This window comes from Vulpes vulpes, chromosome 15 (assembly GCF_048418805.1).
Source record: "Vulpes vulpes isolate BD-2025 chromosome 15, VulVul3, whole genome shotgun sequence".
NCBI lineage: Eukaryota > Metazoa > Chordata > Mammalia > Carnivora > Canidae > Vulpes > Vulpes vulpes.
Window position 1 is genome coordinate 92,386,944 of NC_132794.1, and position 20,622 is coordinate 92,407,565.

The 20,622-nt window shown below is 43.7% G+C and overlaps 1 protein-coding gene across 2 annotated transcripts in view; it reads left to right on the top strand.

Annotated features, from left to right (window-relative positions):
• SUFU (SUFU negative regulator of hedgehog signaling) overlaps positions 1-20,622 on the top strand; it is a 120,740-nt gene that overhangs the window by 4,076 nt on the left and 96,042 nt on the right. For both annotated transcript variants that reach the window (XM_025992884.2, XM_025992890.2), the window contains exon 2: positions 472-606. In XM_025992884.2, the coding sequence (XP_025848669.1) occupies positions 472-606 (135 nt within the window). The remainder of the gene's footprint in view (positions 1-471; positions 607-20,622) is intronic.

Below are 20,622 nucleotides of genomic sequence, written 5' to 3' on the forward strand. Positions count from 1 at the left end.
AATTAGCTGTCTAAGAGGCAGGAGTGGAGCCGAGCCTCCGCTTCCAGAAACAATGCCCATTGGGGATGCTCAGGATGATCTTTCAACAGAAGCTGATTGATTGACTGATGCACCTCTTCCCTTGAAGTTTGTTATATTTACAGGCACCATGGAAGAGAGATAAACCCTGCCAATTCCATTTGGGATTGGTAATTTGAATTAGGAGGAAGCAAAAGGGACAACCACCTAGTCTGTTTTATTTTTTAAAAGAGGTCCTGCATGTTGGGGATAGAAGGGAGCATCTTGTGCTTATGGAATTGGGCAGCTTCTAGCTACCTGTCCCTTGGTCTTATCCCAGAGATGTGGCGTCCTTTTAGTTATCTTTCATTCCAGGTTCTTCCAGGATGGGGTCTTTAGATTTGTAAGGCATAATGTCTTAGCTTCACGTTGTATACTTTCAAGCTCTCACTGACTGTGTTTTGTCTTTTGCAGGTTGGGTGGCCCAGATCCCTTGGACTATGTTAGCATGTACAGGAATGTGGGGAGCCCTTCTGCCAATATCCCTGAACACTGGCACTACATCAGCTTTGGCCTGAGTGATCTCTATGGTGACAGCAGAGTCCATGAGTAAGTGTATGACACTTGCCCATCCTCCACCTGTCTGTTCTTTAGCCTTGAGTCTTATTTCTGGGGTTTCCCTGAGCAGGAGTGATAATGTCATAGTTCTCTGAGGTTGGCACTTCTTAGATGGAACCTTTGGGTTTCTACCTTCTGCTTATATCTACTTGTGCCAAAATGATCCAAGTCAGCACCTGACCTCTGCTCATCTGGTACAGGACAGTGTTGATGATGAGCAAGTGTTCCAAAACCATTAGGTTTTTCTAAGCTTGCTCTGGTGTTTGAGCTCAGAGGACAGGCAGTGTAGCTCTGATGCAGAATTTGATTTGTTGTCTCTAAGTCTACTTGTTTTTTTTCCCCCTCTAGCTTATAATAAAAAATTTTAAACATAAGGTATAGCTGGAAGAATTTTATAGCCAACAAGCAAATATTCACTACATAGATTCTGCAATTAACATTTTACTTTACTTGCTTTATCATGAATATATCCATCTCTCTCCCTCTACTGATTGTACCTACTTCCTCATCACCTGCAGTTGTCTGTGCTCAGATTATCCATAGTACATTTTTTATTCTAGTTTGTCTCCCATTTTCTCCCTGTATACTTCTATTTTTTTAAAATATTTTATTTATTTATTCATGAGAGGCAGAGAGAGGCAGAGGGAGAAGCAGGCTCCATGCACAGAGCCCGACATGGGACTCGATCCTGCGTCTCCAGAATCACGCCCTGGGCCGAAGCCAGCGCTAAACCACTGAGCCACCCGGGCTGCCCCCTGTATACTTCTAATAGTTGTTTTTTCTTTTTTAAAGATTTTATTTATTTATTCATGAGAGACAGAGAGAGAGAGAGGCAGAGACATACGCAAAGAGAGAAGCAGGCTCCATGCAGGGAGCCCGAGTTGTTTGTTTGTTTTAAGATTTTTTTATTTACATGTGTGTGAGAGAGAGCACAAGTCAGTGAGGAGCAGAGGGAATGGGAGAAGCACACTCCCCACTGAGCAGGGAGTGGATGCGGGTCTTGGTCCCAGGACCCTGAGGTCATGACCTGAGCCTAAGGCAGATGCATATCTGACTGAACCACCCAGGTGCCCCTTCCCTGTATACTTCTAAATTCTACCTGCCCTCCTATGTACACCTATAGCCACTGAATTTAAACAAATTTTAATATTAAGTTAAACATCAACTTAGTATTAAGTCAGCTGAAACAATAACAGCAATACTAATAATGAAAGCTAACATTTATTAAGCATTGATTATGAGCCAGGTATTATTCTAGTCACTTTGCATGTATAAACTGATTTTATTTTCACCACAACCATATAATACTGCTAGATACTCCTATCTGCCCCATTTTACAGATGAGGAAACTGAAATACAAAGAGTCTATAACTTGCTTAAAGTCACACAGCTTGGATGGGTGGAACCAGGATTTATTTATTTATTTATTTATTTATTTATTTATTTATTTATTTATCTATCTATCTATCTTTTTTTTTTTTCTTTTATTTATTTATGATAGTCACACAGAGAGAAAGAGAGAGGCAGAGACACAGGCAGAGGGAGAAGCAGGCTCCATGCACCGGGAGCCCGACGTGGGACTCGATTCTGGGTCTCCAGGATCGCGCCCTGGGCCAAAGGCAGGCCCTAAACCACTGCACCACCCAGGGATCCCCAGGATTTTTTTTTAAAGGTTTTATTAATTTATTCACGAGAGACACACAGAGAGAGGCAGAGACATAGGCAGAGGAAGAAGCAGGCTCCCTGAGGGAAACATCTTTTTTTTTTTTTAAAGATTTTATTTATTTATTCATGAGAGACACAGAGAGAGAGTGAGAGAGGCAGAGACACAGGCAGAGGGAGAAGCAGGCTCCATGCAGGGAGCCTCACGTGGGACTCGATCCTGGATCTCCGGGATCACACCCTAGACTGCAGGTGGGGTTAAACCGCTGTGCGCCTGGGCCTGCCCCCCTGCTGGAAACTTGATGTGGGACTCAATCCCAGTATCCTGGGATTACATTGTGAGCCAAAAGCAGACGATCAACCACTGAGCCACCCAGGGGTCCCTGGAGCCAGGATTCTAACAAGGCATTCTGGCTCCAGAGCTCAGGCTCTTAACGACTGTGCTTTTAGACAATTATATCATGTCCTCGAGCAAGTTACTATCTAGAATTTAAAAAAAAAAAAAAAAAAAAAAGATTTTTTTTCTTCTACAGTCTTTTGTGAGAAGAGTTCTTTTTCTTCAACTTAAATATTGTCTTCCTCCCCCCTCATTAGCATGGTTAATCAAGAACTGATTCTATTTCTGTACCATATCCTCTCCTGCTTTTTGCTTTCTGTCTTGTCTTTTTTCCCTTCTATATTATCATTTGGGTATCTTGGTGATGACTACTTAGCATGTGTAGGTTGAAAGACTAGCAGGGCTCTTCCTGCCCTGCCTCAGCAGCATAAGGGGATGATTCTGGGGGTGATGATGGTATCATGATAAAGAAGATGATAATCATCAGGGTTTTTTCCCCCTTTGTTTTAGTTCTTAGCATCAACTTTATCATCTCATCAAATACTTTACAATCTTACCAGGTTCTTTTGTTATCTTCGTTTTATAGAGGAGAAAACTGAGTCACTTGAGGGGCAAATGAATTGCCTAAAATAAAAGAACTAGGATTCACTTGAACTGTCTTGAGTCCAAAGTCTGGGCTTTTAACCACTAGAGTCTTCTACCTCTCTGATCACAGGTCCAACCCAACTTCCTCTTCTCTCTCATCAAGCTGGGGGCCCAGGCCTCATCTCCTTACTAATCACATGTTGAGAGCAATGCTTGGACCTGCCTTGATAGCCTTCCAAACTGATCCATTGCAATGTCAGAAGGCTTTGGCAACAGTGAATTAATCTTGCCTGAGTAGGGACCCTGCATTACAGTGTTAATAATGGAGATAGAATAGCAAACAGATGTGGGCAATAAAGGCACTATGCTGGACTTTAATGTATATTTTTAATAAGGAAAAAAAAAGAACCTGCAGAGGATATTTAGTGTAGTTAGCCTGTACCTTTTTGTTGACAGATTTATTCCAGTCAAAAGAATATCATTTCCTATGTGGCTTAAAGATTCTTACACTATACCTGCATATGAGTGATGGGTCCAATCCCAAAGTGACATGAAGAATATAATTGAGAAAGCCTCATATTTCAGAGGGAGCAACCTCTGAATTTTTTCTTAAAGATTTTATTTATTTGAGAGAGAGAGAGCAGGCACAAGTGCGGGGGAGAGGCAGAGAGGAGAGAGATAAACAGACCACCTTGAGCGGGGAGCGCAATGCAGGGCTCCATCCCAGGACCGCAGATCATGACCTGAGCTGAAGGTAGACAGTTAACCAACTGAGCCACCCAGGGACTCTGCAACCTCTGAATTTTAAAGAGGGCCTTCCTTAATGTTTTTTCACATTTGAAAGTACCCCCTTTCTGTATGATAAAGCACTGTGATGTTCATATGTCATTTATGACATTAGACCTCAGTTTGGACCGTACTTTACTGCTGGAATCTAGTGTTTTCTGGTATTATGTCCTACCCCTAGAAGGACATGGAAGGAGTGTTATTGGATATTTATCCAGTTCTGGTCTGTGTTGCAGAAGTCATAAGTACATTTGTAAGTGGTCTTGTGCTGGTGTGACTGATCTCTTCTCAATCCTGGTAAGTTTCTTGAAGAAAAGTTTGCTTTTATGAACATTTCATGTGGCAAGGCCTCTTTGAAACAGATTTAAAGATTCTTATTTAATTTAGTGCTTGAAGCTGAGATCAGAAAGGTGAGTGTTCTACCATCCAGTTTAAGTGGATGATAGAACACTTTTAAAGAAGTGTTGAACTGAAATTATGGCAGATGAATTTCTGGTAGTGTTCTTCCACTGTCTTTTTGCATTCAGTAAAAAAAAAGGGGGGGGGGACCAAGTATGGGCTCATTTATTCAGCATATGTTCCTCAAGTACCCATTTTGTCCCAGATGCAGAACATCTTAATATATGTCTTGGGGATAAAATGCCAAGACATAATTCCTACCTCAAGGAGTTCATGTTCTAGATGGGAGATAAACATAAAGAGAAGGTTATAGTACTGGGAAATAAATGCTGCAATCCGTGGATGAACATGACTTGGGAGCAGAATGAGGGATATGACTTTTAGTCAGGCTGTTGGATCTGAAGAAGCTCCAGGGAGGAGGTGAAGTTTGTTAGGTGTCTGCAAGCTGAAGGCCAGTAAGAAGGAAGCGGGCCAGGGGAGATCACAGCCTGACACCCTAGGGCACCAGCACTCACTTCCAGGGTTGAGGGGACTTTAACAATCTTCTGGCCCAGTGTGTCCCAAACTTCTAGTGCCATCTTCATAATTTTTGCCATGTAGTAGGTCATCTAGTTTATGTTCTTTTTTTTCTTTTTGAAGATTTATTTATTTATTCATGATAGACACACACAGAGAGAGAGAGAGGCAGAGACACAGGCAGAGGGAGAAGCAGGCTCCATGCCAGGAGCCCGACACGGGACTTGATCCCGGGACTCCAGGATCACACCCTGGGCCAAAGGCAGGCGCCAAACTGCTGAGCCACCCAGGGATCCACTAGTTTATGTTCTTTTTAATTTTTTTTTTTTTTTTTTTTATGATAGGCACACAATGAGAGAGAGAGGCAGAGACACAGGCAGAGGGAGAAGCAGGCTCCATGCACCGGGAGCCTGATGTGGGATTCGATCCCGGGTCTCCAGGATCACGCCCTGGGCCAAAGACAGGAGCTAAACCGCTGCGCCATCCAGGGATCCCCGTTTATGTTCTTTTTAAACTAACCCTCCTTTTGTGGTACCTGGGTTACTCAGTTGGAGGAACATGGGACTTTTGATCTTGGGGTCATGAGTTAAAGCCCCACATTGGGTGTAGAGCTCACTAAAAAATTAATTAATTAACTCCCCTTTTTGAAACTGATATAAATGTATTTTTAAAAGTTAAGTCATTATCACAAATGGAAACCAGTATTGTTTGCCATAATTTAAAGGTAACTATGGAAATGAATGCAGTGATAACAAAGCAATGTTATTAAATTGTAGCTTAATACTGTGGCCTGTTACAGAAGATTCTAAATCTGAGGCCAGATTTTTCTTTGTTCAAGAGATTAGCAAGTATGTTAGAGGTGTTAAAAAGATACGCTAACACCAAATAGAACCTGACCCTAGGCATGATTAGAAAAATTGAAAGTGAATTGTAAAGGGAACTTTTTTTTAAGTATCATTCAGGGGCACCTGGGTGGCTCAGTTGGCTAAGTGTCCAACTCTTGATTTTGGCTCAGGTTATGATCTCAAGGTTGTGTATTGGAGCCCTGCTTCAGGCTCCCACTGGGCATGGAGTGTGCTTACAATTCTTTCTCTCAGGGCACCTGGGTGGCTCAGTCATTTAAGCATCTGTATTTAGGTCATGATCCCAGGGTCCTGGGATTGTGCCCCACATCAGGCTCCCTGTTCAGTAGGGAACCTGCTTCTCCCTCTGCCCACCCTATCATGTTCTCTCTCACTGTCTCTCAAATAAAATAAATAAAAATAAAAAGTATGATTCAGTACTATTATTGTTAAAAATGGGAAACATTGATCTAGTTCATGTCCCTTAATTGTACGTGGAGGAAAGTACAGTAACCCCCTGAAGGCCATACAGCAAGCTAATGAGAGTGGCAGGATCTCCTAGAGTCTCCACTATTCTATGCTCTATTCTATGCTCTATTCTATGCTCTCTCTCTCTCTCTCTCTCTCTTTTTTAAATATTTTACTTATTTATTTGACAGAGACAGAGAGAGAACGTGAGCATAAGCAGGAGAATGGCAGACAGAAGGAGAAGCAGGCTCCTCGCTGAGCAGGGAGTCAAGGCGGAGCTTAATCCCAGGACCCCAGGATCATGCCCTGAGCCAAAGGCAGCTGCTTAAGTGCCTGAGCCACCCATGTGCTCCTATGCTTTTCCCATGATTGGGGAGAAAGGAATGTATGGACATTTTTTGTCTTTAGCATAATAATATAAGCAAACTCCCCCCCCCCCCCCCAGGTTTTACTGTATTCCAGGTTATATATAAACTATATAAACTCTTTTCGGGATCCCTGGGTGGCGCAGCGGTTTAGCGCCTGCCTTTGGCCCAGGGCGCGATCCTGGAGACCCGGGATCGAATCCCATGTCGGGCTCCCAGTGCATGGAGCCTGCTTCTCCCTCTGTCTATGTCTCTGCCTCTCTCTCTCTCTCTCTCTCTCTCTGTGACTATCATAAATAAATTAAAATAAAAAAAAAACTCTTTTCATAAAGGTGTCTTTTTATGTTATCCCCATAGTAATTCTATGACACAAGGAATTCTTATTATGTCTCACTTATAGATACAGAAATTTAAATTTAACTTACTGCATAGGTAATAAATGAGAAGCCAGGTCTAGTGATCCCACAGCCAGTATTCTAAGCCATTGTGCTCTACTTACGTACGGTCTTTACATTTTGATCAGTCACCATTTATTCAATGCCTCCAGTATGCCTCCTCCCTTTAAGATTTCTCCTTCTCACAGATAGCCAAGGATAGGTTAAGCAGAAGTTCAGGGGTCCCTTGTCTCTAGGGCCAAGGTCTCTTGCCCCTAGCAGGCTTGCTTTGGGAGTAGGAGAGGACGCCTACCCTGGTACTCCTAAAAGACGTGAAGAGCAAGCTGGTTGCCTGAGTCCTGGAATGGCCAGTTCCATCTAAGTTCTTTCCGTATTCAAATTCACCAAAGGAAATAGGACAAGAGAGCACTTGTTTGGATTAAAAGGCTCTTAAGAGGCTCTTTCTGAAGTTGGAGAGATGGAACAAGTTCTAGTCTGGGCAGCCACAGGAGAGAATGGAGTGCTTTTCTAGGAACCCTAAGGCTACCCTCAACTGACTTCAGTGGCAGAGATTGTCCTGTTGCTCTTCCCCTGGACTTGGGAGGTGTGAGACAGCTGATCTTCAGTTGCCAAGAGCCTGTTGGAAGCCTCCAGCTCTGGCTATTCCCCTTGTGGCCAGCAGCTGTGGACTGGAATGTGGAGATTTGCAGGGTTTTAGAAGATGTGGCTTCAGCACTACTCTCTGTGAGGATTTCTGGCTGCTCTTTGTACTGCCAACAGCCCTAGCTGGATCTGAACTACAGGGCGCAAAAGGCTGGCTAGTCGCAGAGCGTGTTTGTGATCTCAGGCCGACTTTCCTGATGGGTTTCCACTGGGCAAATCATCTTCCATACACATCAGCTGGTTCCAAAGATGGCTTTTGTGTGGTGTTGGCTCGCAGGCTGGTAGCTGCACAGGATAGAGCCCGCACCTCACCTCTACCACCCGTGGCTGATCTGGGCTCTGCCCCACAAATGGTGGCTTCTTGGCGGATGTGTCTGTGGAGTTTGGAGTTGTTCTTGCCCTCCTTGGGGCTAGAACTGCTGCTGACTAGCTTTCTGTGTCTGTCTCGACTGAGTTGGTAGAGAACCTCCTTTTCCCTTTAGGTTCCTCTAAATTGGGCTCTGTACCGAATGAGTTATTTATTAAAACACTGGATACAGATTAACTTTTCCACTTGTTTTGTGTGGCCTTGGTCCCCTGTGGTTGGGAAATGCTAATTTTCTCTTCTCAAAGCTTTGTTTGCAGGAACTTTTTAATGTGTCGTTTCATCCTCTGGGGTTTCCAGTGGAAATCCTACCTTTGCCGTAACACACATGTCCTGGGAGCACTGTCCTGATCCCTTCTCTGGTTGGGCCTTTGCTTTCTTCCCAGAACTCTCATGAAGCTGACAACCAGAATGCCTCCATAAACCACCCACAGATGACAGGCTGGTCCTCCCCGTTGCTGGCACAGCAGGCTGAGGAAGTGCTCTGCAGTCTCATGGCAGGGCAGGCCTCCCCGAAGCTTTGGTCACCCAGCCTTTCATCTCTGAGGTGTTGAGTTTGGGGAGGACTGTGTGAAATGGTGGTGCTCTCTTCTATGGGCAAGGGCTCTGGGTTACTTAGAGTGAGTGTCTTTGGTGCTTGTCCAGGGAGTAATGGCCAGCAGCAGGGCTACAGCTCTTCTCGAAGCTGAAACCACCACTTTGGCTTGAATTTCAGGCCCCACATCTCTGAGTTTTGAAATGTTGAGAATTCCATTTCTTTTGTAACCACAGGAAGACCTAAGGCACTGTGAGGCTCCCAGCAGATCTATGTGGGTATGTGGCTTCATCCTTTGAAAAGCATTTCATTTGCAGTGTGGATTATCTCTTCCTTCATGGGGTGAGGATTCCATATTTTCCAATGAAGAGAGTCCCTCAGCAGTAAGGAGACAGTTGGGAAGAGACTCCTTGAGCTGGCCCAAACTCACTTTATTTTTTTTTTTTAATTTTTATTTATTTATTATAGTCAGAGAAAGAGAGAGAGAGAGAGGCAGAGGGAGAAGCGGGCTCCATGCACCGGGAGCCCGACGTGGGATTTGATCCCGGGTCTCCAGGATCGCGCCCTGGGCCAAAGGCAGGCGCCAAACCGCTGCGCCACCCAGGGATCCCTCAAACTCACTTTAAAAGGTTCAAGCAGCCTGATTATCAGGAGTGACTGCCAGCCAGAGTGACACCAGGCTGCTCAGCACTGGCAAATTTCCCTCTCTTCCCACAAAGACAGGCAAAGACTTGGAAGCCTTTATGGATTTGACATGATTGGATCTCTTAGTCCCTGTTCAGCCCGCCCTTCTAAGCTCCCATTTTCCACACCTGAGGCTTTATCCTTGACCAGATTTCTGACTGAGAGCTCCTGACCCAAGACTTTGGCCTTTGACTCCTCAATTTATTCTCCCACCCTCCTTCTGAGCTATCCCACTGAGCCTCATTTCCTGTTTGTAGTGTAGTTCTGATGTTGGGTCTTAAAGTACTCTTGCAGTGACCTTATCCTCTCTGACCCAAGCCTCAGAGGAATGGTCTCCTCATTCCTACATATACCTTTGCAGATCGCTGCCCTGCCTGCCAAACTTTCTGATAACAGAGCCTGGGGCTGCAGAGCACTCCCCTCTAGCAGAGCTATGTTGAGTGTCCGGTGCAGACAGAACATTTGGGAAAATGTTGTGTTCTGGTTGAGGTTGAGGGGGACAATGAGAAGTTATATCTAACTTCTGTCCTTGAAACACTCAACATCTGCTTGGTAAAAGATAGCAGAGACCCCGGAAAAGAAGAAGACAATGAGGTTTGCTGGGATGTTTTTGGCCTTGCCCAACTTCTATGGCTTTGAGGCTATTTCCCCTTACCCTGTGATCTTCAGCACTTGGAGAAACTCAAAACAGGTAATAATAATTGTAAGCACTTATAGCTCTCACTGTGTCGAAGACACTGTTCTAAGTGCATATAAACTCGTTTCATGTGTCAGGTTTACATGGGGTAAATATTAATATCTTTTTTGTAAGGAAACTGTGGCACAGAGATGTTAAGGAACTTACGACCCAGCCAGTGAATGCTGGAGCTGGACTGTAAACCTAGGCAGTCTGGCTCCAGCATTCCCCACCCCTCCCTTCCTCTACCCACATGGGGTAGGGAGTTCAGGCAGGGGTGGGGGCAGCTGCTCTGGAGGCCTCTGTTACAGTTATAAACCTAAGTTCAAAAGTATCTTGGCTTAATGGAGTGTGAATAGCTAAGCAGGAAGTGCTTTGTAGGAGAAATGTTGAGCTGGATGTTGAAGCAACTTTGTAGAGAAGAGTCCTCCTGGGTGATGGCAAGAGGGTGAAATTGGAGGGTAAATGACAGGATCCTGTGTCATCTCTCCAGTCAAGGCTTCTGCAGCCTTACTGTAGTCATTTTTAGTAAGTTGTTGGGAAATCCTGCAACTCTTAAAAAGCACAAAGGTGATGCTTTTGGCTTGGGTGTCAAGTTCACATGGTCATGCCTCTTCAGTAGTCAGAGGTGTGCCCTCTGTTCCAACAGCCCAGAGTATGTTCTGACCAGGGTGTGTGGGGTGTCTGATCATGTCTCTGGGGAGGACATGGGGAAATGAGGGACACTTCAAAGTACCCACACTATCTCACTGAGGTGTCTGAACTGCACTGGGAAGGATATTTGTTCCTTTTTTTTTTTTTTTAAGATTTTATTTATTTGAGAGAGAGAGAGCAAGAACAGGGTGAGGGGCAGAGGGAGAGGGAGACTCCCCACTGACCAGGGAGCTTGATGTGTAGGACTCAATCCCAGGACTCCAGGATCATGACTTGAGCTGAAGACAGCTGCTTAACTGATTGAGCCACTCGGGCGTCCCATGATATTTGTTCTGATGTAAGATATCTTGTCACCCTGGAGAGGATATTTTTTTCTTCTGCCCTTATATTAATGTGAATTGTTGTATTACTTTTTTTAAAAAAGATTTTAGTTTTTAGAGAGCTTGTGCACATAGGAACAGGGGGAGGGGAGGAGGAGGGGGAGAAGCAGACCCCCCACTGAGCAGGGAGCCCAACACGGGGCTCCATCCCAGGAACCTGAGATCATGACCTGAGCAGGAGGCAGATGTTTAATAGACTTAGCCACCCAGGCATCCTGTCATATCACTTTTTAAAAACTAATTATTAATTAATTAATATTTTTATTGTAAAACATACATAACATAAACTTTACCATTTTAGCCATTTTTTAAAAAGATTTTATTTATTTATTCATGAGAGACACAGAGAGGCAGACATAGGCAGAGGGAGAAGCAGGCTCCATGCAGGCAGCCTGATGCGGCACTTGATCCCAGGTCTTCAGAACCATGCCCTGAGCTGAAGGCAGAGACACTCAACTGCTGAGCTGCCCAGGCATCCCCATTTTAGCCATTTAAATTTTTGAAGATTTTATTTATTCATGAGAGACACAGAGAGAGAGAGAGAGAGAGAGAGAGAGAGAGGCAGAGAGAGGAGCAGGCTCCATGCAGGGAGACTTACATGGGACTCAATCCCAGGTCTGCAGGATCATGCCCTGGACTGAAGATGGCACTAAACCGCTAGGCCACCGGGGCTGCCCATATTTTAAAAAAAATTTAAGGGGATCCCTGGGTGGCTCCGGTGGTTTAATGCCTCCCTTCGGCTCAGGGCGTGATCATGGGGTCTGGGGATTGAACCCCACATCGGGCTCCCTGCAGGGAGCATGCTTCTCTCTCTCCTGTGTCTGCCTCTCTCTCTTGTGTGTCTCTCATGAATAAATACATAAGATTAAAAATAAATAAATAATAATTTAGAATTTTTAAATTTATTAATTAATTTAAAGATTTTATTTATTTATTCATGAGAGACACAGAGAGAGGCAGAGACACAAGCAGAGGGAGAAGCAGGCTCCCTGCAGGGAGCCAAATGTGGGACTCATTCCCTGGGCCAAAGGCTTGCATAAACCACTGAGCAACCCAGATGTCCCTAAAAAAAAAAGAAAAAAAAAGAAATTAATTCTGGGCCACCTGGGTAGCCCAGGGGTTGGGCATCTGCTTTTGGCGCAGGTCCTGATCCCTGATCCTGGGATTGAGTCCTGCATTGGGCTCAAGCAGGGAGCCTGCTTCTCCCTCTGCCTATGTCTCTGCCTCTCTGTCCTCATGAATAAGTAAATAAAATCTTAAAAAAAGATTTAATTCCAGTATAGTTAACATGTAGTGTTATATTAGTTTCAGATGTACAATATAGTGATTCAACAATTCTATACATTACTCAGTGCTCATTATAATAAATGTACTCTTTAATCTCCTTTACCTATTTCACTCATCCCCCTCCACCTCCCCTCTGGTAGTGAATAGTGAATAGTCTGTTTTTTGGTTTGTCTCTTTTTTTCCCTCATTTGTTTTGTTTCTTAAATTCCACCATGAGTAAACTGTAATGATTTTTTTTTACTGTAATGATTTTTAAAAAATTAATGGACTTTATATTCTAGAGTAGCTTTAGGTTTACAGAAAATTGTAACAGATAATACAGAGTCTCATACCTTTACTTTGATTATAGTTTCCCTTGTTATTAGCATCTTGCATTAGTGCAATTGTAACATTGCTAAAATTGATGAACCAATGCTGATACATTATTACTAACGTCCACAGTTTACATTAGGGTTCATTCTTTGTGTTATATAGTTTTGTGAGTTTTGATAAATACATGTCCTGAAATACCATGGTATTGTACAGAATAGTTTCACTGCCCTAAAAATGTGCTGTTCTTTGCCTTCTGATCTCTCCCTCCCTCTCCCCAAGCCTCTTGTGATCACTGATGGTTTTACAGTGTTGCCTTTTCCAAAATGTCATGCATTTGGAATCATACAGTACATAGCCTTTCAGACTGACTTCTTTCACCAAGCAGTATGCATTTAAGGTTCCTCCATGTCTTTTTGTGATTTGCTCAGTTCTTTTTATCATGGAGTACTACTCTATTGTGTGTATGTACTAGAGTTTATTCATTTATTATTGAAAGACATCTTGCTTCCAGTTTTTGACAATTTTGAATAAAGCTGCCATAAACAGTCATATGCTGGTTTTGTGTGGACATAAGTTTTCAACTCATTTGGGTAAAGTTTCTGGATCATATGGTAAGAGTATGTTTAATTTTGTAAGAAATAGCCAAACTGTCTTGCAGCTCCCTGCAAGAAGCCCAATGTGGGACCCGATCCCGGATTCCGGGATCAAGCCCCGAGCTGAAGGCAGACACTAACCAAGTCACCCAGGTGTCCTGCCAAACTGTCTTCCAAAGTGGCTGTACCATTGTACATTCCCACCAGCAGTGAATAAGAGTTCCTCTTATTCTGTGTTCTCACCAGCATTTGGTATTGTCAGTTTTTTGGATTTTAGTCATTCTAAGAGGAGTGAAGTGGATATTTCATTGTTGTATTAATTTGCAATTTCCTGATGCCATATGATGTTGAGCATCTTTATATATGCTTATCTCCACCTCTGTCTCTCCTTTAGTGACATATCTTGTTTTTTGCTCCTCATCCCATTCCCTACCTCACCCTCAACCACACATAACTTCTTTCTCACATTATGGGTTCAGACATACAATAATGGGGCTGATCATATTTTTGGCATGTTTGCCTTTTGGTCACTTCTCAAGCAGATAAGTGAGTTAGTTCCCTGAGTAGGTACTGAGTCCACATCTGAATTCCTTTGTCTCTTTTGGTTTTAACTGGGGCTGGCTCATGAATTCTGTAGTTTTTTCCCAGTGATAATGTCGACCAAAGAGTCTGTAGCTGGTACTGGGACCTATAGTCCCAATCCCAAGGTTCAAGATTGCTTGTGCCTTCCAGTGACAGACAATAGAAAGACTTGTGTGCAAACTTGTTCCTGGTGATCTTAACCTTGCTTTAGATGAGAAATGAGTACACCAGGTTGCTTGAGATCCCAGCCAGACCTCAAACTTTCTGTCTTAATTGAACCAGCATCAAGAAGACTTTCCAAAACCCCAAATTTTCCTGGCCACTACTTTCCTTGTTCCATCCATCATTGTTGTTACATTTTAGTTATATATTTGCTTTTTTCTTTTCACTTATAAAGACAGTTGAACCATTTTACCCAAAATGTTGGAAATTAGAGAAGGGAAGAAAAAATATTCCTGATCCTATCACCTTTTTCTTATGCTCTTGTATCTGTCTTCATGAAGATTTATGTAAATAATTCATGGTGAGTGTTGCTGGCCCAGGTGTGCATCATTATTCCCACTCAGTTTGGGAATTAACATCTTCCAAAGCTTCCTCACTGCCCAGCTAGTACTTTTTTCTAAATTCAGTTGGCCCACAGCTGCCAGGGTTTCCAAATTCTGAAAACAGCACATTTGCTGGGGAAGACAATTCCTACCCATTGCTGTGTTGCATTTACTACATCTTTTTTTTAATTATAATTTTTAAAAGACTTATTTATCTGTTTTAGAGAGAAATAAAGAGAGAATGCAAGTGGGGGTAGGGGCAGAAGGAGAGGGAGAGAAAGACTTCTCAAGCAGACTCCCTGCTGAGTGTGGAGCCCTACCCTTGGGGCTCCATCCCAGGACGCTGAGATCATGACCTGAGCTGAAATCAAGAACCAGCTGCCTAACTGACTGAGTCACCCAGATGCCCCAACTACATCTTTTTTTCTTTTTTTCTTTTGCTGCTAGATTTCTCATAGGGATGAAGAGCAGGTTAGGTAGTAAACATACTGACTGCGCTGGCCACCTACCTCTTAGTCCCTTAGAAACAAATCTACCCCATGCATGGTGGTGGTCCAAGTGGGTGTGTTGTTCCTGCTGTTGTTTTTCATTAATTCATTAATTCATTCATTCATTCATTCAGAGATTTATTTATTTGGATGGAGAGGGCAGAGGGAGAAGGAGAGAGTCTCTAAGCAGACTCTCTGCTGAGTGCCAGAGCCCAACTGGGGGCTCAATCTCATGACCCTAAGTTCATAACCTGAGCCAAAACTAAGAGTTGGATACTTACCCAACTGTGCCACCCAAGCACCTCTGTTTTCCTGTTAAAAAGGTGATCAGTGAGGGATGCCCAGCTGGCTCAGTAGTTGAGCATCTACCTTTGGCTCAGGTCATGATCCCAAGGTCCTGGGATCAAGTCCCACATCAGGCTCCACATAGGGAGCCTGCTTCTCCCTCTACCTGTGTCTCTGCCTCTGTGTGTCTCTCATGAATAAATAAATAAAATCTTAAAAAAAAAAAAAAAGGAAAGGTGATAGTGATTAGATCTGGTGATCATTGTCACCTGGAAATGAACACCATGAGCCTTCTTATTTCTCCCTTTCTTGGATGTATGGATACAGAAGATGGAGACCAGGCTTACAGAGTACTCCAGGCTCCTTGTACCCAGTGTACACAGAAGTTTCATAGGTATAAGCAAAAGCGCCAAGGGATGGATGAGATCCTTTTCAGGTAATTTCCTAAGATAAATAGGCTACCATTTGACTTTCTGTCATACATAGAAATCAAATAATTTAATAATAGAAGATCTGTCCTGGTAGTGGGCCTCCCAGGTGATGGAGCGGCAGGGAGGTGAGTACACTTGGTTCCCATCCAGCATTAATCACTGGCCTGTTTGGAGCCCAGCCATTCATTTACTACAGAGATGATCATTGCTGGGGTAATTCTGAGCATGAGGTATATATTAATGAGCAGCATACTCCTGGTCTGGTCTTCATGGAGCCTCCAGTCTTTTTGGCTGAAGAGTCCTTGAACTGGAAAACATTGTGGGCAGGTGGGCTTCATACAGCCTGGGAACCTTAGGTCATCACCTGGAACCTCCTTGCCTTCTTTTCTACAGTCCATGCCTTGAGGCCTGGTGGAAGACTTTCTCAAATAGGAGTCCTGAGACTCAGAAACATGGCCAGGCCTGTGTTTGGGGCTAGATCAGCTGCCCATTTGTCAGGGGAATGTGGGTTCATAGTAGTTTCTCAGAGGGACATGTTCCACTGGACTCCAGGCCCTTTCTTAGTGTGTTAGTAAAATATAGTGGCTTTCAAAGATTCCTTTCCTTCCTACTTTCTTCTACGTTATTCAGGCTTCTTGAGGTTCCAGTCATAGAACCGACTTTGCCACCGAAGACCAGTCAAGGAGATGCTTTTGTTTTTCCAGTGCTGACCTCCATGAGATGCCTGGGGGCTCTTGGAGCCCTGCCTCTGACCACTGGTTTCCCCTACTCTGATCTCATGCCTTTCAACATAAGGTCAGGAGCTCAGGAGTCCTGTCTGTGGGGAGGGGTAACTACTAGAGAATGGGGCCTGGCCAGGGCTCTCCATCCTATCCCAGGGGGTCAAGCTGACTGGCTGCACTTTTTCCTTGTGATGGATTTTGATTTCTAAATGCTTCTGAACAGCTTGGTCAGTTAGAGAAAGCGTAGTGAAAACCAATAGCCAACGCTGTGGCTTTCCCTAACCCCTTCTTCTTGCTGTAGCTTTTCCAATATATCGGGTTGCAGACATGCTGGATTCCTGCCTTCCTGGAGCCAGTCTCACAATTTTTCATTCTCGTGGCCAGAGTTTTGTGCAGAGGAAAGGCCCAGGAGGATGGCAGTAGCTGCACAGAGAGCCTTTGGGGTTGAGGCTTTGAATGCTATTGATATGGATCCCTTGGTTCTCTACTAGCTCTGTGGCCAGGGGTAGTCGTCCACAGCATCTCACACATGTCACCTCTCTGCTCAGAACCATCCAGTGGCTTCCCACTGGTAGCCCTCACTTTGGGCTTTCTCTGGATGTTGAGAAAGCATTCTCACACCAGAGGTGGGGAATTCTCTCAGTCCAGCATCAAGTTGGAGCACTTAGCTCTTTCAGGGAGCTTCCTTCAATCTGGACCCTTATTATCCTGAGAGGGGAGATAATCCAAGTGCACTGTATTTCCATAGGAGTCAGAGCCTTTCTTTGGAAGGAGATGTGTGATTTTGGTAGAAATGTCTGAACTTTATTAGGGTGGTGGAGTACCCAGCACCTGGCACAGTGCTTGGTACATGATAAGCCCTTAATTGATTTCTTTGACTGTTTAGTGCACATTATGTAAATTTCTGGTGCTCTGTTACATGCTGGGAGTACCATGGGAGCAAGAAGGCAAAGTTTCTGCTGTCATGGATCTTACATTCTTATGGGAGAAACATGTAAAAGTATGTATAGTTTTAGATGGTGCAGGTGCCGTATTGAAAATAAAGCAGGAGTGATGTGCTGGGGAGTACCTGGGTAGAAGTAGGAGTCGAGGTGGGTGGAGAGAGTACATTTAGCAGGTAACCAATGATGGTTTCCTTGTAAAATGTAACATTTGAACTCAATGACAAAGTGGCAGCCAGGGCTGTCACCTCATATAACTCCAAGGGCACCATTCATAGTATCCTTTGCAGTTAGTGTTACCTGGAGTTGTACAGTGCTCTGGTCACTCAATCATGTGAAGATAATAGGCAGTGAAAAAAGCTAGAGCAAAGGCTCTGAGGCAGGAGAGACCTTGAGGTGTTCAAGGAAAAGAAAGAAGGCCAGTGTGTCTGGGGCTTGGTAAGAGAGGAGGGCAATGGAGCAAGATGAGGCAGGAGAGTTTGAAGGCAATATAAAGAATGTGACATTCCACATATTTTTTTACTTATGAGAGAAGCCAAGGGATGATGTGATGGGGGGAGGCAGGAGTGTGGTTTTAGGAAACTTTTCTAGTAGTGTGGGACCTTAGCACCAGTATGAAGACATGGGAACAGAGCTGAGTGATGTTTTTGTTTCCCTAAAAAGGAAGCAGCAGCAAAAGTGGCTCAAAGGAAATGCCATTAAGATATTTGAGTCTGACTTTGATAGTGACGGAGAGGAAGGCTCATTGCTTTTTTAATACTGTCTTATCTTGCTTGTTGAATGTCTCATCCTTTTTATATCTTTGGATGGCAATGGGAATGTGATCACCATTTAGCATTTGCTCAATTGTGACATGATGTACCCATGTACAGAACACACAAAAAGGACAATTCTTGCCCTTGGCAAACTGAGATGCTGCAAAGATTTGTTTCTTCCCATTATCCTCTTTCAGATGTCTTGATCTTCAGGGGCAGCTGCTTCCTAGAGTCCTGGAGGATAGTGGGTGGACAAAAGGTCCTTGGGCAGAATGCTCGCCCTTGGGTCTGTAAGAAGCCCCAAGCTGTACACCTGTATGCAGATGGTTGCTTCCCAGATCAGACTTAGATCTTGTTGCTGTTGGCCTGCCTTTTCTTCTTATTTTTTTTTGAAGTTTATTTATTTAAGCAATCTCTATACCCAATGTCAGGCTCAAACTTAGGACCTGAATATTAAGAGCCACATGCTCTACTGACTGAGCCAGCCAGGTGCTTTCTTATTTTTAAAAAGATTTTGTACAGATGTTGTTTAAGCCAAAGCCAAGAGTGGGAGCTGTTGTAATGATGCCAAGAAACCCACCAGGCTCTTCTTTGGTGCAGGAATTTTATTCAGTGCTAGGCTGGTTTGGACTTGCCCCTAGAGGACCGACCTTTCAGTTTTTTGCTGGTGGTTGGGAGTAGAGGGGAGAAGGTATGCAGGTTTCCACTAAGGAGGGTGAACTGTGAGCTTTCACTACCTTGCAGAAAAAGGATCTACTGCTCTTGGCTTGATGTTTTTCCTTTTTAAAAATTGCTTTATTTTATTAAATTTTTCCCTAGTTTTATGGAGATATAGTTGACATACAGCAACTGTATAAATTTAATGTGTACAACATAATGACTTCACATATTTTATGAAATCCTTATCACAGTAAGTTTAGCTATCCATCAAAAAAAAAAAGAGAAAAATGTGTGTATTTGTGTGCACATGCACGTGCACATGTGTGTGTGTGATGAGATCTTTTAGGATTTACTTCCTCAGCAACTTTAAATTGGGGTGCCCAGCTGGCTCAGTTTGTAGAGCATATGACTCTTGATCTAGGGTTGTGAGTTCAAGCCCCACATTGGGTGTGGAGCTTACTTATAAAATTTTTTTTTAAATATACCATACAGCAGTGTTAACTACAGTTGTCATGTTGTACATTACATCCCCTGGACTTAGCTTATAACTGGAAGCTTGTACCTTTTGAGCACCTGGTGTTTTTCTTAGACTTGATGTCTCAGTCTGGGGAAGCACTTTGCTCACTGAAAGCTTGGGATAGAGTTAAATGCCCTAAGTGTTGAGAGCCAAGTGAGTTCAGTTGATTCTCAGCTGAATCAGTCCTATGAGCTACTATTTTGAACCTTGAGGAAGGCTTTGGGAATGTGGTCCTTGGCTCCCAGTAAGGGACCTCAGGAAACATCTACTTGAGTGAGGCAAATGCATTCTGTGAATCTTGTGGATGCTGTGTAGTGGAAAGAGCATCTGCTACTCAGTTCAAACTCAGAGGCAGCTGCCCTGCACTGTGGCCTCATCAGACTCCCAGCTCAGTGTAAGGATGCAGTCTCAGGGGGTGTCATTTTCCCTTCCTTCCTTCCTCCTTCTTCCCTCCCCCTCCCCCTCTGCCTCCCCTTTCTTTTCTTAGGATTATACAAAATTAATATAATGGATGTTTTTTAAAAAATCTTAACTATGTCAAAATATTACCATATAAACATATTTCAAAAGAATTTTACAAAGTTTCTCTACTTAGTATTGTATTTGTGTAGTCACCAAACACCATTTCAAAAAACTAATGAAGAATCTGTAACTGTGAATTGTTCAAATATAAGAACATCACCTTTGCAAATGTTTAGATCCAAGATTGGAAACTTGGGCAAAGCTGGAAGACATGGGCATCCTTGAAGGATGGGCTGATTAAACTCGAGTCTAGGAGTTGGGAACCTAGAGTCATCTGCTGATTTTTTGTAAAGATTTATTTATTTATTAGAGAGAGCAAGCACACATATGTGAGTGGGAGGAGCAGCGGGGGAGAGAATCTCAAGCAGACTCCCCACTGAACATGGAGGTCAATCCCACGACCCATGAGATTATGAGCTAAGCCAAAACCAAGAGTCAGGTGCTCAACTAACTGAGCCACCCAGGCACCCCATATGCTGGTGTTTTAAGGGAAAAATGATTTACAGAGACTGCTTTTACTGAGCACTAAGCAAAGGAAGGGTGAATGCTAGCTTCTGCAGGGAGTGCTGCCTGGGTGCTAGATACTGGGCCATCCCATTTTAAGCCTCCCAATTCCCTTTTGAGGGAACTGCCCTTATCCTAGTTTAACAGCTGAGGAAACAGGGGACATGTGGAAGTTAACTTGCCCAACAGTCAGCTAGTCAGTGGTGGGTTGTGGCTTGTGTTGGCTCAGGTGACCTCCATTGCCTGTATTCTTGCCCGTTTTACTGGAATCCTCTTTGGCAATCCAGTCCTCTTATTGGATCCTAGGGTGGCATAATTTTGTGTAATTTCCACTCTAAGTCTACCCTGGGACCTCCAAAGGGTCCAGGGAGACAAAGACTAAGAATTTCTGACATCTACCCTTCTCATTTTCTGGCTTCCTGGTCACTGCCATTGTGCTTACCACTCTGCCTGAGCCCTTCAGCCCATAACCTGGAGCTAGCACTTCCGTCTTTACCCCTTACCTACCACTCTAAATCTTATAAAACTGCCTCTTTTCTCAGATTCAGTTTATTTTTTAAAAGATTTTATTTA